The 14,782-nt window shown below is 36.3% G+C and overlaps 2 protein-coding genes across 2 annotated transcripts; one reads left to right on the top strand and one right to left on the bottom strand.

The window, feature by feature from the left end:
- The first annotated feature begins 118 nt into the window (after window positions 1-118).
- FKBP7 (FKBP prolyl isomerase 7) lies at window positions 119-4,951 on the top strand. Its single transcript, XM_051786906.1, has 4 exons — window positions 119-368; window positions 1,881-2,032; window positions 4,161-4,294; window positions 4,610-4,951. Exons 1-4 carry the CDS (start codon window positions 163-165, stop codon window positions 4,769-4,771), a joined length of 654 nt encoding a protein of 217 aa, XP_051642866.1. The 5' UTR covers window positions 119-162; the 3' UTR covers window positions 4,772-4,951.
- A 1,113-nt stretch (window positions 4,952-6,064) lies between these two features.
- PJVK (pejvakin) lies at window positions 6,065-14,175 on the bottom strand. Its single transcript, XM_051786661.1, has 6 exons — window positions 13,965-14,175; window positions 11,657-11,852; window positions 10,214-10,355; window positions 9,379-9,496; window positions 8,256-8,360; window positions 6,065-6,909 (listed from the first exon to the last, which is right to left on the bottom strand). The coding sequence occupies exons 1-6, from the start codon at window positions 14,173-14,175 to the stop codon at window positions 6,608-6,610; spliced, it is 1,074 nt and encodes a 357-aa protein (XP_051642621.1). The 3' UTR covers window positions 6,065-6,607.
- Between the last annotated feature and the right edge of the window lie 607 nt (window positions 14,176-14,782).

Below are 14,782 nucleotides of genomic sequence, written 5' to 3'. Positions count from 1 at the left end.
GCGCGGAGGGGGCGGCCCGAAGAACCGCCCGCCCCGCGGCTGCTGCTGGGCCGGGCTCGTCCCCGCGGCCGGGCCGGCCGAGGCGGAGCGGCGGCGCACGCTCGGTCCCCGCCCCTCGGCGCGGCGGGGACAGTGCCACGCCGGCGGCCTCCTCGGAGCGACATGGGCCGCGGGCTGACCCTGCTGCTGCTGCTGCCGCTGCTGGCGGCCCCGGCGCGGGCCGAGGGCGGCACGGCGGCGGCGGAGCAGGTTCAGATAGAGGTGCTGCACCTTCCCGAGACCTGCAGCCCGAAAAGCAAGAAGGGCGATCTGCTGAACGCGCACTATGACGGATTCCTGGCCAGCGACGGATCCAAGTTTTATTGCAGGTGGGCCCCCGTGGCACCGGGCCAGGGGCGGGGCGGTGGGCCCTGCCCGGCCATGGACGTGGCCCAGCCGGTTCCCCGCAAGGAGCTGCGGGGTCCCACTCGCCCTCAGCCGGGTAAGCGGGACCCACTGCTCCCCCAGCGTGGGCACAGCTTGGGTCCCACACTGTCCACATCAGCATTAGAGATTCCCCCCCACCCCGCTTTGTTTTTTCTCATCCGAGTGTTCGTGGATGCAGGGTTTCCCTAGGGACAGGCGCAGAGACAAGATGGAAATCCCAGCGATGGGGCCCGATGGGAGGGACGCAGAGAATCTGCAGTCCACACCTCACATGAGAGAACCCCTTTGGCAGGGTGAAAAAAACACCACCATGTTATCACCTGCCGTGTTCTGTGCTGCAATCTGTGCAGAAAAACCTGGGTTGGGAGGAGGAGCTCCTGGTAGAGACTAACAATTTTAGACAGAAACTTGAATACAGCATGCACTTCCTCATAGCTGGCACTGTACAGGGCAGCCACATTATTACACTAGTGGTTTGCAGCCTGTCGCTGCTTCCCTTCTTGATTTGTTGTGCCGTCCATTTTGCCTCAATGTTAGTACTTAGGTTTTTGCTTTTTCACTTTGCCCTATCCCTCTGTCTTCAGGCTGTTTCTGTTTGGTTTAGCTTGCTTTGCACAGAAACTGTTGTGAAAAAACTCTACTTTCACAGTGCCTTGCTTTCAATGGCAGTCCATCCTTCTAGTGGGGCAGGACTCTCCCGTGTAGAACTATGGAGGGGAGAGTATTTTCTTTCTTTCTTTCACTCCTTACCCATATTTGGACAGATCAGACAGTAACTTAGCTTATTACAAAATCTTGATTCACTTTCCCCACTTGCATAATTTAAGAAAATAAAATTAGTATAAGATAATTCTACGTTTAATAGTACCATTTCACTTGCATTTTTTTGCCTGTTGAAGTGACTGATTTTGGTACATACAGTGTTGATCTCTGGCTTTTAAGCTGCATTCTTCTTAGCTGTCGTTCAGTGTAGCTCCCATACTGGGCATAGCTTATATGACCAGAAGCTGCCTCAAGCATTGAAGAGAGTGGTGGGTGAGCACACAGATTCCCAGGTCCCCCAACACACACCTGCACTGTCGGTCCCACCCCATCCTACAGTGATGGGAACTGCTGAAGACATTTTCACTGGTCCCAGCACTCCTCTTCTTGGAGACTTCCTACAGCAGCACCTTGATCCTGGCACGCAGTGTACATGATCAGGAAGTTCAGATGTTTTTGTTAAAAGTTAAAAAACAAAGGGGTTTTTTTATTCCAAAAGAAGGTTTGCCCTACACATATCAAATTTAACCTTAAATTAATTATAAATGTAGCAGAAGAAGCATTTATACTTCGTATTCTTGGACCCTAAACATTTTTGTGTGCTAATAATCTATGTTTTTACTGACTGCAATTTATATTTATGTAAAAAAATACTAAATTTACTGTCACTGATGCATGATTCTTTTTAATAGTCGGACACACAATGAAGGTCATCCAAAATGGTTCGTTCTGGGTGTCGGACAAGTGATAAAAGGGTTAGATATTGCTATGATGAATATGTGTCCTGGAGAAAAACGGAAAGTGACAATTCCTCCATCATTAGCATATGGACAGCAAGGATACGGTAAAAAAGAAGTTTTAACACTAAACTTTGTCTTTTCTCTGTTTTACCCTTTCAAATATACAGTGTTGTAAATGTGTGTAAGAATTGGTGCTCCCATTATTTTTGGAGGCTCTGCAGCTGTGCAGCCCAATCCTGCTCATTCCTGTGCAGTTTAAGTCCTTGTCATAGACCCACACCCAGGCCTTGCAGTTTGCATTAGAACTCAGTACACAGCACCCAATGCATTTTTCCAAGTATTGCCACAACATGAAAAACCGACATCAAAAGGAAGATCTTCATATCAGCATTTTTTGTCTTAATCTGGTAAATTCTAGTCATGTTTAATTTCTATTGACTCATACCTGCTTAGCCTTTTTATGATAATTTGCATCTTCTGACTAAAATGGAATGTAATGCAGTGCGGTTAATCTAAGTAGAAATAATTTGCTTAAAATAGTGCTTACCTTCTGGATAGTTAATGGATATCATCATCACATTACACAGTAATTGCAACAGTGCAATGCATGAAATCTGATTTGAATATAAGATAATTCAGTGTGCAGATCACTTTAAAAAAAGCTCCAGTCTGAGCTTATGGAGTGTTTCAGCACTCAAATGTAGCTAAATTCACCTTTGACATAGATATAGTAGTTTCTGTGAAAAAGTAGCTCCTGATCTATAATAAGTTTGGTAATGATATGTCAGAATTCAATGCACCAGTTTTGTCTTTCATACAATTTCATACAAAAAGAAGAACACACTGATAGAAATAAAAGATGTTCTTTACCTCTAATAATAGTGTTAACTATTTGTTCCAGGTAGCACTTCAAGAAAGTATTATTTTCCTACAGCATACCTGTCCTCTGTCTCAGCGTATTCCTGCATGCTGGGGAAGATGCCTGCCTAATCTTGAATTACAAAAGATGCATGTGGCTTTCTAAATCTTTACATGTCTTTCCTTTGTTGGTATGTATATTTGGAAACTTCTGGCATTGAATTCTAGTATTGTATCTGTCTTTTGTAAGTAGCATTTAAACCATGATCTATGTTCATATGTATTTAAAACTTCTTCTTTTCTAAAGCTTGGAAGGTTGAAATCTTTTGGACTCTGAAACTTGTCGTTTTTACTATAGCTATTTTAGATGAGTAGCGTGAGTAATAGTTTTGTTTACCTTCTGTTTATAAACAAAGTAGATTCTTCAGTTTCTAAAGGATGGGCACAAGCTCAAAATTCTGTCAAAATTCCGAGGTTAAAATGTCATGCTCACTGGCTTTGGCTATGAATATAAGCATCTCGCATGTTTACATTTTAATTTTACACTGCATGATTTCTTAATGCTCTTTTGGCACTACTTTTAGACCTCACTAGTTTGTTGCTGTCTCTTTTTAGTTTCCTTTTTCTGACAGATGCATGATACATTGACCTGTGTCAATTAGGCAGTGCTGTTTTTACAGCAGGTGTCTGAAAAAGCTTTAATCCATGAATAATGAAGTTTAACAGGGTTTTTTTTTTTAATTCAGAGACCAGACAAAATATTCCAGTAGTTTGGGGGGTTTGTGGGGTTTTTTTGTGAATCAGATGACTTACATTCCATTGCTTCTTTCTGAGATGTACATTTTAAACACTATTTTACATCAAATTCTTTCAGCATAGGTATAATTCATAGAAAGTGGGTAAAATATGATGTTACCTGTTTGTTTCTTCAGACAGAAAACACATATGAGCATTGGTCTATTACTGTAATATTTGAAATCAGATGGCAGATATTTAATAAAGACATACATCTTAGAATCAGTCTCTTAATAAGCTCTGTCACATGACAGGATGTGAAAGAATAAGAACTCTGGAAATATTTGTTTTTCATGATAACCCTTCTCTTAATCTCTAAAAGTATCTGAATTGATATGAGTGATATAATTTTGTTTCAGGGAAGTACATGGTTAGCAAGTTTCTCGCAAAATCATTTCTCTAACACAATAGAATAATCTTCCTGTCTAGATGTACAATATTTAAATTTAAAGTTTAATCTGAATATTAACACAGCCTTTTCTAATAAAAAAATAAAATGTTTACGTGTGAATTTATCATATGTGTGATCTCTGACCATAGTGCCTGATTTCTTAAATGCCTTTTTTCTTTTGTTCATAGCACAGAGCAAGATTCCACCCAATGCAACCCTGATCTTTGAGATTGAACTTTATGCAGTAAATAAGGGACCTCGTAGTGTTGAAGCATTTAATCAAATAGACAAGGACGGTGACAAGAAACTCTCTGAACTTGAGGTAATATGATGTAAATAATTTGAAATAAATAATTTATAAAAGTATAGGTATGGTTTCATGAGTTTTATCTTTACATTAGCTGCCTCTGCTGCAGTTGATCATATAAGGCTTCTGTGTGCTTACACAAGCTACACTGTTCAATGCTGAAATCTGCTTTAATACATTAATGTGTCTCAGACTTCTGTAGATGAACTGTAGATGTGTCTGCACTGGAGTCACAATAACTTAGGTGTATACCCCAAGTGTCCTTAAAGATAGCTGTTGAATCCCGGCATAAAAATCACAACAGTTGGGAGTTTTTTCTTTTTTTTCTAGATAAGCCAGTATTTGAAAGAAGAATTTGCAAGAGATGGCAAAAAACGTCATCCCTCAGCCCACGATGAAATCTTAGCTGACATATTTAAGAAGAATGACCATGATGGAGATGGCTTCATATCAGCAAAGGAGTACAACGTCTACCAGCATGATGAACTCTAAGTACTTTGGCTGTTTTCTGGACACTGAATTCTAAATAATAATACTTTGTCACAGAACTTTTTGTATTTTTTTTGTAGTGGCATCTTTTTATATCTCTTAAGGTGACTGTAAAAATTTTTAACATTCAACTAATAAAATTGTTACATGTTTCAAAAGAAAGAAATAAAATCAGAAAATTATTATTATTGGTTCTTGCATCATGTTCTGATCTACAGTATTGCTCAGTAGTCTTTCACATTGTGTAAAATACTGATGAAAATAATTATTTCTGTCCTCTTGAGCACACAAAAATTCATCAAGTAACTGTTGACATAACTGATGAACACTTCTCAATCCCCTGTTAAATAAAAGGGAAAAACAGAAGCCCAGGAATGTAACTCTGCAGGCTCCTAGCCAGCTTCTCAAGGAACAGCCATTTGCAGCAATTAACTATAAAAGGCCTTAAAATAAATGAATACTGTCTATGGAATATGAAGATAAAAACACAGATGTTTTTAAAGCAATTTAAAATAACCTCTTTGATATAATTTTAACATGAATAGTTTGGTGTTGATGAAAAAGCAGTATTTTCAGTGAGTTTTTAAACTTTGATTTAGTAAAGTTATTGTTATTGCGTTTATTCAGCAGCACCAAGTTAAAAATCTACACTATCATAATTTCCTTAGATGAGATTGAAGATAATGGCAGATACTATATATGTACATAAGTAATTATTTGAGCATCATTCTGGTTTCCCTGCTTCTGGAAAAATGCAAAGAAGTAGCAATAGTTAATAGAAAGTATTTGGATCTCATTAACTGTTTTGCTTATGCAGATGTCACCCTAACACTTGGGTAACATGCTTTACTCTTCTCACATGAAAAGCAATGGCTGTATTCATTTCAACATGTAATAATCAGTTGTACACAGTGAAAGTGGCAGCACAACTGAAAAATCTTCCATACCTGGGTTATCCTTAAAATAACTTTAAAAGGTAGAAAAATGTTTTTTGCTTTGCCAGTTTAAAATAGCATGGTGAGAGGGTCAACAGCACCCTACCCAACAGCATGCCCAGTCCCAGACCTGGACAAAACTCTCTGGTGCCCTCACATGTTCGTGTTCTCAACGGGCTTAATTTTCTGTGGTTGAGAATGCCAGCTAAAGACCTTCACCCCTGAGGTCTCGTTGGAGTGTGTAGTTCTGTTATTTTCATAAGTTTCCAAAATATTTTCAGCTAAGCAATTTTTTTCTGAACATGTGAAAGTTGAGCAGCTGTGACATAAAATCCAAATGCAGAAGGTGGACTGGCTGGTACTTTTTTTGTGATCTAAACAAACTTGACAATACGGCAAAGGCATCCTAATATGAAACTCCTATCTGTAGTTTCTGTTGTTCCCTTTTGTAAATGGAACATTGGGCTGAGCTAAGTTTTAGCATGCTTTTTAATCTGATACTTCAATTAATTATTCATGAGAACACTAAATTATTAACAAATATTCTAATTTAGCCATCATGTGCCAGTGTAGAGAAAGGCAGCATTTTGGGGGTTTAACAACAAGTTTGTGTAAACCAAGTAACTTTTAGCATATATTTTGACATTATGAAAATACTGTTTAAAAGTAAATTTTTCATTATCATGAGAAGGCTCTAGAAAGAAAAAAAACAATGTCAGGGAATGCATGAGAGTGTTTTAAAGTAAAAGGTCATTGACTGAAGCAAAGAATTTGAAGAGTGTAATAAAATGTTTTGCACTTCCACTATTTTGCATTTTACCATTTGAGTCATATTTACTAACTCTGAAAAGTTTGTGGCACAGTTATGCCCATGTCAGTGACAACAGGCACTTACCTAGCTCGGTTACTTTAGTCTCTTATGCCAGAGGTCAAAACAGGGCACAGCATGCAGTCGTACGTACTTCTGTCCATTAAAAGAACACTCTAGGCATCCATAGACTGTCTCCCTTTTAGAACTTCCCATTCCACAGAGGACACAAGGACCTTTGGGGATGTTGTTATTAAGTAAATTAATTCGGATATGAGAACCTTCTCTGAGATAACTTGTAGAGAGATCAGTCATGCTCGCAGCTTTATCATAATAATCTGTAAAAAGGTCCTCCAAGTAAGGATCAGAGTTAGCAATGATTTCCACTACTCCTTTATCTGAAAAAGAACGCACAAGAGAAAGAAGCAGCGATTTGTCATTACATTATGAAATGTCGTTTAAAAAACAATGTTAGCTTAATTATAGAAATAACAACTGATTCACAAAACCATTCTAGGCATGCCATATAGATTACTTCCCATCAAAAACCCTGTGTGTTGAAAATTTTTCTTTAACTTCACATAAGACACTCACAAAAGCCAGAATTTTTTTATATAACCTATATAATTATATTTTTAGAAATATACCTAAAAGATAAGCATGAGTCAAGCTTCTGAGAAATTGGTGCAAAGTCAAATCACAGCTGTGTACTTCCCTGCTTTTATTTTTTGCATTTCTAGTTTTATATTCTAAACATAATAAATTCGCTTGTCTTTCCCACCAATACTTAACAGGTTTAGAAACCTTGGAAGACTCCCTGTTGACCTCCTATCAGATTTCTAAGCACCCAAATATGCCGGGTAGTTCCATTTTGGAACTACTTACCTTTTCCCTCTCTCTTCAGCAATTGACTAGTTTAGATTGAATGACAAACTTTTAGGCAGCTACAGCTACTGAGATGTGTCATACCCACTGAAGCTTTTCCCCTTAGTCTCAACTGGAGCAGCACTGAAGGCTTGGTCCAATGAAGTCCTCCCGATTGAGAATGGGATACAATGGAGCAAGGACACCTATACAGACCAGCCTTTAGACAGACATGTTTACTGCTCAGCATTTATCTTCACACTCGGATTTGCAGCTTTCCAAAGTACTTGGACCAAGGACTATTACATGTATAAGATCTTGGTCTGAAGAAATATAGCTGCATACAGTGATAATCAGTTTTGTTGGATGTTGTTCATATTAGAATGAGTAAAGAGAACTATGATGGTATTTTGCCCATGTGCCTGACATGTGAACATACAGCCTAAGAAGTACATTCAAATATTTAAATTAATATTGTTTGGTCTTTAAACTTAAAGCATTTGCCCTCAAATATTACTATAGATTATAACTCATATTGCATAACACGAGCTGTAAATGTCAAACAAGGAAATAGGTTCAATGTTAACTGAAGTTAGTTGTATAGTTATTCCATACCAGTTTATCAACAGCCATAATTTTTACTTTAGGATCTTTACAGTTTTAATGAACAGCAATACCATAGATTTGTTATTTCTGAACGAGCCACATTCTCAAACATAAATTTTAATAACTTCACAATCATTTCGATACACTAGAAATTGAGAGGTACATTTCCCATCAAAATTTCTTTCTTTAAACATTCATCTTGTACAGAAATTAAAGAAACAAAAATACACTTTTCATGCATTAAGACATTATATATTTATATATGAAGTCATACTTCGATGAAATAGATTGTTCTTTAATCTCCTTAGTTTGGTCAGCGAAGATGGTCCAGATTTCTCTTTTTCAAATCCTCCTTTTGCAATTGGAGTCACACAGAGTTCTGTAAAAATGAAAAATATATTTTTAAAAGAACAAAATACAGACCCCAGAATTGCACAACAGAATTTAATGTGCTTTCTCATCAGTAAAGCTAACAGTGGTTAAATTCAGCTTTGCTAATATTTTTAATGGCTAGTACAACTTTTTAATACAAGTCTGCCCACTGTAATAACCCATAGAATCAAGTGACACTGTTTCAATAGGAATTTTTAAATGTTAGTGGCTTTCAAGTAACATCATCAGAGCTTGCTTTGGTTCACACACAAATTCTGGCCATGTTAAGGGACTAAGTCAGTATCATATAAATGGAAACCCTAATTCTAAAGGAGAAGCATTTCTGTGGTCTTATTTGAAACCAAAAATGAAAAATAATAAGCAAGGCTGTGAGTTCTGTAGTCACCTCTTCCAATCAACTACTAAAACCTTTTGGTAAATAAAAATAAGTATCATCTATGATTCTATCCATAATTTGAATGAAAACCTTTAAACTGAAATATAAGCTATGCACATTTTTTTGTTAGTTTCCAATAACCATGATTATTTCCTCCTAAAGATCTTCAGATATCCATATGTGGTAATGATGTATCAGACTGAAATTAAAGGCCCAACAGAAAAAAATGTTAGCTTAGTTTAGAAGTTTTGTACACTTTTTTTTTTTTTTACTTGGGTCTTTTTACTTGCCTACTTTATGCAAAACTGATCAGATAGTCTCATAAGCCTGTTCCTTCAAGGCTAGAAATATAAATAGGTAATTTTTTTAGGCAATACAACTGCGGGATTAAAAAGAAATACAAAATCATACGAACTGTTAAAAAATGTTTCCACGGCAGACTGTTTTCTAGCAACTGCCTTGTTTCTCTTTCCAAGCACTGTTTCAGGTCAGAATACTTATGCACATAACATTAAAACATACCATTGTAGGAGATCAAGGCTTATGTATATCAAGAGTAGTAAAACTATCTTAAAATCTTAAATAATTATAAATAATAGTAGTAATGACAGTAATTCACATCACTTACCAAAATTACCATCCAAATGAATATAGAGCTCAAATACACTAAAAGCAATAGTTGTATGCGCGGGAAAAACAATGGCTTTGTCCCGCCCTTTACAATTCTGATCTTCAATAATGTGAAACTATAATTTAGAAAAGCATCAAGAGAAAAAAAGTTACAATTTGCAATGAAAAAATAAACAAAATAGCATCTCAAACTGCATATATTGAGAATTATAATGCCAGAAGGAAACTTTGAAACTGAAGATCAAATTTCACAGCTAAAGAGTTTTCTATTAACATATTTGTATCTTAATAAAGTTTGATACAGAGATAGTAACTTAACTTGCATCATTCATTGAAAATTATGTGAATGATTTATAAATACTAGTAAAGGGCAAAGTCATAAGATTTGTAGGTTCAATTATTCAAACACATAGAGGGGGAGAGGGAGGAAGGACATAAGACAGGGAGTAAGATGCTGACCCTCAAAATAATAACAACCTGAAGTTCCAATGTGTTATAGAAGATTATTATAATAATGAAAGATAGGTTACACATTTATTAGAAAGTCAAACTAATAAGATGTAAATCCCACATTTTTGCTGAGGCCTCACCCCAAGCAATGGCTCATTGTTGAGACATCCTTTCATGCATTTCTCATCCCTCAGTAACATAAGCGTTGCTAACAAAATACCAACTTTTAAATCACTTTACATCAGTACAATAATATTGATTTACTTCAGATTTTTTCTGAGCTTACATAATAAAAATGCAATTAAATCCAACCATAAAATTTATACAAATGAGCTTTTTATGCTTGATCATATACATAACAGAACCCTGTCAAACACACTTACCCTCATTGTCTCTCCACGCATTCCAGTATGGACAGTTAACGAGCACTGCCTTGTAGTTCGAATGCTTTCCATGACCACACATAAAATTTCCATCCTACTTTTTCTTAATTGATGGACTAGACAATGATCAAAGTTTATTTTCCTAAAAAAAAGAGAGAGGCAGGAAGGAAATTCAGACCTGATTAACAATTTACAAAGCAGCTAATAGAATTAGTAACTTTGAATCAGTAAATAAATCACCACAATGTCTGTTTCATAGCAGTAAAACAACTGGCTGAGGAGATCTCTGGAAACTTAATATTGGCTTTCAGTGTTTGGGAACAGAAGCACTAAAAAATTCAAGGAAATTTGTACAATAATGTACAAATGTTAGAGAGGATGTCTGGGACGCCCTGGAAAGTTCGAAGTTGATACATGTGACTCTGATTTTATTGCCTATAACTGAAAAAAAATCCTATATCACTTATAAACATTGAACAATCATGAAACAAGTGTTTGTAGGAGAATTTCTACAAGCATTGGTTGTTAGTTTTATAAGACAATCTTTTTATCTAGATCCTCTTTCCCCACTCCCAGTTATTAATGATAATGTTTGGAGGTTACAAATAAACTAGGAAAAGGTAGGTACAGAACAAGAGACTCTACAGATACAAAATAAAATGTACTGTTTGATAAATAACTACAGGGAAACAATATATGTTTGAAAATACCAAATGTTCCATCATGTGTAGTAAATCATTTACTGGGATGCAACAGTGGGATTCACTGGGATGATACTGTGACCAAGGGACAATCTTTGAAATAAAAAATAAAGAATTACACCTAGAATTAGTTACATCATATTTCTACATTTGACATTTTTGCTAGCACCACAGGAACACCAAGTTCATTTTCAGTGTCCACAGCTGCACAAGAAATGATGGTAAAACAAGACTGGATTCAGAGAAAAGTCACGGAAGGTTATGAAAAATTCAAGTAGATAAACCTATTTTGCTTTTCAAAGAAAAGGCTGTGTAATAACTCCATAAAACCTCAAAGTACCTACATTGGCCCTAATATATATGGCTCCCTAGTTTATTAAGGGCAAAGAAATCCTGTTTCTGAAATCCGGAGCTGGGTATTGTCATTCAAAGTAAATTTCAAATTTTCCATACTATGACATAACATAGATTGGAGCTTGGATGGACTCTTCCTCTCTGAATTTATATTTTTTTTCTGAGAGATGCACTGTAATTCAAACAAGAATTCAGAAAATTTGTACAGTCTGTATTATACAGAAGGTCATATGTCTAATCCCAGTGATCCAACTTGAGACCCTTGAAAATATCAGATGGTGACTGCTATTGGTTGACTAAAAATAAGAAAAACCTAAGCATTTCAGACTTTCAGTCTAACTGTATGAAATATAATTATGGAATCAGAAATCAAAATATATAATATAACCTTGTAGTAAGTTCTTTAAGTAATCTTGGTACTTCAACCTCGTGTTTGGTCACTATGCCAAATGAAGCTTTAAAGGCAACAGAATCTGATCCAGCAACATCAAAACCGACATCATTCATTATCTGATTTCCTCTTCTACCGTTAAGCGAAACATCGGATTTGTCTTCATAGTTGAGCAGCTGGTAAGATGAGACACCTGAGTAAAAGAAGAAAATTGCTGGATGATGAAAAGTCTGAACACAGTATTTTCACAGAGCAAGAATAAATGGTACCGTTCCTACTGTGCTTAACCATTCTGATGTGAAATTCAGAGCCACGTTGGGCACTTCTTGGTGTTGCTGCTGCTGACTGATGGAAAGAGAGTGCCCAGGAGTCAGAGAGTTTCTGTGCCTCTCTCTGGCAGAGTTGTGCCCATGGTCCTGCATGTGACACGTCCTGGGCATGAAATGGTGATTAGGGCTATTCCTAAATTTCTGTGCTTACTATCATTCTCCTAAAGTACTTCTACCTGTAGCTGTGCTGTAGGTACATACAAACTATATATGTTGTGTGTTGTGGCTTTAATAACAGAGGCTCTGAAACCCAAAATGACTCAGTGGAAGCCACACAGAATATTAAAACTATGAATAAAGTGAAAACCACTGTGTGTAAAAAATATTAGGGAATTCTGTACTGAATTTAGATGCAGTACAGAGGACACCAACGTTTCTTCATTTTTGCAATATGTAAATGAGACATGGGTGTTCCAGTGACATTAACTCCGCCTTTTACCTGGCATGTCACATGTAGAAAGACTTACCACAGTTTCCATTCCAGGGACTACATCAGTTTATTTTTAAGGAAAACAATAGATTAATTCTGACTTACTTGAAGCTTGCCTTGAATTACTGTACAATCAAAAGGTAGGTACCAAAGCACTTTTATAATACTGTCTTTATAAACTTAAATACATTGCTGTTACACTAACAAGAAACACATTGGCTGCCAAGTTAAAACGAATACAGGGATTAGACTTCCAAATACATTTAGGAGTCTGAGTTTTACTCCTTTTTTTGGTTTTAATCCTTTGAAGCTTTTAGGATAAACTGACTTTACGAAGTCACCTACTACGAATCCTGTTTGTCTTTATTTCTAATAAAAAAAAGGAGCCATATATTTTTCATAATTATAAAAAGATTACAAAAACTTGTCTTTGTCACATAAAAAAGGAAATTAAATTACAAAGCTCTTTGCTTACATTAAGGGACAATACTTTCTGCACATGATGTTTAACCTTAAGAGAAAAGACTAGTAAGCTTTTGTTAGATTTTTTTAACTATATTTTGTAACCTTTTTCTCAGATTTTTTAATGAGATTTTTCAAATTTTTTCATTCAGGACAAGCCAGCTGAATTTTCCTGAATGTAAGATCAGTAGGATTAGTGAGATTACAATTTTTTTCATAATGCTTGAATTCTGGAATCCCCACTTTGTGGTGTCAGCTGGTATTTCTGTCTTCTTGTGCTCATAATGGTTTGTCTTAGTAGAGTTTATAATTAATGCATTTCTTATGCAATTAGTAGCATCAATATTTTTGTCAAAACTGACATCTTCTCAAAAAAATAAAACAAACTATTTTGAGAAAACAACATAGACAAGAATTATACACTTTTCAAAGGAAGGTACAGGGAAATATAGGCAGCATAGTTCAGTTTCAAACCTCCTAATTCTCATAGAGTCTCCTCAAAAATTAAATAACATAGCAAAGGCAATTTAAACACGGTTAAGCTCTTTAAATACACCAAAGAGATTACAAATGTGGAAAAAATCTTACAGAAATCCAATTACAGTCAGATAGTTCTTGTCAAATGCTTCTGCCTGTGCAGAGCCCAGTTCAGCATGAGAGACTACTAGCATGGAACAGCTGTAAAACTGAGGCCATTCTTACACACTGAGGCCATTCTTACACACTTAAAAATGAATATACAGAGAAAGGTGTACATTAAAAACAAATTTTAAGTAGCAATTAATCAACATACATCAGTACAACTGTCAGGAAATTGTGGTTTGTGAAAAAACAAGGCTTAACTGAATTTGTCTTTCATACCAGTTCAGAAAATAACAAGGTTTTTTAGTATAATTAACTTTCTTTTTTTTTACTCTTTTTCCAGAAAGTCCTTTTTTTATAAATATTTATTACATAATTAAGCAAGAAAAATATTACCCATTTATTAAAGAACCATCATACTACCTGCACAGTTTAAACTATGTCTACAGTTCTGTATTTACTAGAAAACATGCATTTTTCCACCTAAAGATAAAAGTCTTACCTGCAGAAATTTCTTTCTCCCCTTCAAGAATGTCTTTTAACGTGAAAGGTGTTGAAGCAAATTTAGACTTTTTTGAAAGCAAGCATTTTCTTTTTTTAATCACAAGGCTCAGAGGTTGGTATTTATCAGCTTCACTGAGGCTGGGCACTGGAATTAGTCTTCCTCCATCACCAACCTGTTTAACAAAGTTTTTGGTTGCAGCAGCAAACATATTATGGCATTAGTAATGATAATAATAAAAAGCTTTGTATCATGTGTAACTTCCAGACATCAAGCCCATGTTTGATTCTTTTTATAATGTTCTTTCAAACAAATTAACATGCTGAAAAAAAAAAAAGCTGTCAAACTGCTTTTTTTTAGATTGAGGTATATTTCACTTGGAAAGGATCAACAGCATCTTAGCTACCAAACTGCTGTGGTGTATTGCTTGAGTCTTCTCTCAAAGACCTTCAATTAAGCTCTCTAATTCTGCATAATGAATAATGAATTACAAGTGTAAACTGATAGGGAAATGGTTGCCCTTTTCTTGGCAGTTCAATGCCACTGTCTGAAATCAAAATCTGCAATCATAGAAACAGAAGACTAAATTCCCCAACCCTTAGCTTCCCATTAGGAGATATTGATTTATTGCTGTTTGTTGGGTCCTTGCTGCAGCTGAATTCTGGTGTTTTACCTGCAATCAACAAAGCAGCCCAGACACGCTCCGGGAGACCGCTGGAATTACACATTCATGAACTCTGGTAGGTCTGCTGAGATGGTATTGCCTTTCACAGCACTTGCATAACCTACCTGTGAGAGCTCAGCTGCGGAGTAAATAT

Source organism: Manacus candei, unplaced genomic scaffold (assembly GCF_025592945.1).
Source record: "Manacus candei isolate 608988 ecotype Guabito, Panama unplaced genomic scaffold, ASM2559294v1 h1tg000023l, whole genome shotgun sequence".
NCBI lineage: Eukaryota > Metazoa > Chordata > Aves > Passeriformes > Pipridae > Manacus > Manacus candei.
This window is presented reverse-complemented; position numbering and strand designations above follow the sequence as displayed.